Raw genomic sequence first — 1,767 nt, 5'->3', positions numbered from 1 at the left:
CTCGGGTCTCACCATGGTCTCATCTCGGGTCTCGGGTCTCACCATGGTCTCGGGGTCTCGGGTCTCGGGGTCTCGGGTCTCGGGTCTCACCATGGTCTCGGGTCTGTGGGTCCGCTGCAGGACGCTGTGGTCCTCCATCCGGGTCCAACGATCCGGACGCGCGCGCTGAGTGTCCGAGAGAGAGCCAACGTCCCGGTGCGTGTGCGTGTGCGCGTGTGTGTGCGCGTGCGTGTGCGCGTGTGTGCGTCCAGCGGCTCAAAGGAAACAAAGAGAAACTAGTTTATTAACATTCATATCAATAACTTCCGATGCCGATCCTCGACGTCATTTCCGCCTAACGTCGCTGTAGTTTTATCACGGGTTTGCAACGCTGGTGTGCATGCATTAGGACTACAACACCCAGAGTGCACGGCGTAGGACTACAACACCCAGAGTGCACGGCGGTCGGCACATAAACACGAATGGAGACTGAAGGACGAAGCGACTGATGTTAGGTGAGCCCTGCTGAGGTTCTACTGAGGTTCTACTGAGGTTCTCCTCTGTTCAATTATACCAGGGTTCTACTGAGCCCTGCTGAGGTTCTACTGAGGTTCTCCTCTGTTCAATTATACCAGGGTTCTACTGAGCCCTGCTGAGGTTCTACTGAGGTTCTACTGAGTTCTACTGAGCCCTGCTGAGGTTCTACTGAGGTTCTCCTCTGTTCAATTATACCAGGGTTCTACTGAGCCCTGCTGAGGTTCTACTGAGGTTCTACTGAGTTCTACTGAGCCCTACTGAGGTTCTACTGAGGTTCTCCTCTGTTCAATTATACCAGGGTTCTACTGAGCCCTGCTGAGGTTCTACTGAGCCCTACTGAGGTTCTACTGAGGTTCTACCGAGGTTCTACTCTGTTCAATTATACCAGGGTTCTACTGAGCCCTGCTGAGGTTCTACTGAGGTTCTACTGAGCCCTACTGAGGTTCTACTGAGGTTCTACCGAGGTTCTACTCTGTTCAATTATACCAGGGTTCTACTGAGCCCTGCTGAGGTTCTACTGAGGTTCTACTGAGTTCTACTGAGCCCTACTGAGGTTCTACTGAGGTTCTACCGAGGTTCTACTCTGTTCAATTATACCAGGGTTCTACTGAGCCCTGCTGAGGTTCTACTGAGGTTCTACTGAGGTTCTCCTCTGTTCAATTATACCAGGGTTCTACTGAGCCCTGCTGAGGTTCTACTGAGGTTCTACTGAGGTTCTCCTCTGTTCAATTATACCAGGGTTCTACTGAGCCCTGCTGAGGTTCTACTGAGGTTCTACTGAGTTCTACTGAGCCCTGCTGAGGTTCTACTGAGGTTCTCCTCTGTTCAATTATACCAGGGTTCTACTGAGCCCTGCTGAGGTTCTACTGAGGTTCTACTGAGTTCTACTGAGCCCTACTGAGGTTCTACTGAGGTTCTCCTCTGTTCAATTATACCAGGGTTCTACTGAGCCCTGCTGAGGTTCTACTGAGGTTCTACTGAGTTCTACTGAGCCCTACTGAGGTTCTACTGAGGTTCTCCTCTGTTCAATTATACCAGGGTTCTACTGAGCCCTGCTGAGGTTCTACTGAGGTTCTACTGAGCCCTACTGAGGTTCTACTGAGGTTCTACCGAGGTTCTACTCTGTTCAATTATACCAGGGTTCTACTGAGCCCTGCTGAGGTTCTACTGAGGTTCTACTGAGTTCTACTGAGCCCTACTGAGGTTCTACCGAGGTTCTACTCTGTTCAATTATACCAGGGTTCTACTGAG

The 1,767-nt window shown here is 51.0% G+C and overlaps 1 protein-coding gene across 1 annotated transcript in view; it reads left to right on the top strand.

The window, feature by feature from the left end:
- Positions 1-415: 415 nt before the first annotated feature.
- The window catches only part of LOC129116200 (E3 ubiquitin-protein ligase parkin-like), a gene marked incomplete at its 3' end in the record, with an annotated part of 6,072 nt that continues 4,720 nt past the window's right edge, over positions 416-1,767 (top strand). The window contains exon 1 of the mRNA XM_054627206.1: positions 416-494. Within this exon, the coding sequence (XP_054483181.1) occupies positions 488-494 (7 nt within the window). The remainder of the gene's footprint in view (positions 495-1,767) is intronic.

Source organism: Anoplopoma fimbria, unplaced genomic scaffold (genome assembly GCF_027596085.1).
Source record: "Anoplopoma fimbria isolate UVic2021 breed Golden Eagle Sablefish unplaced genomic scaffold, Afim_UVic_2022 Un_contig_12957_pilon_pilon, whole genome shotgun sequence".
Classification (NCBI taxonomy): domain Eukaryota; kingdom Metazoa; phylum Chordata; class Actinopteri; order Perciformes; family Anoplopomatidae; genus Anoplopoma; species Anoplopoma fimbria.
The sequence above is the reverse complement of the archived record's forward strand: the minus strand, read 5'-3'. Positions and strand labels throughout refer to the sequence as shown.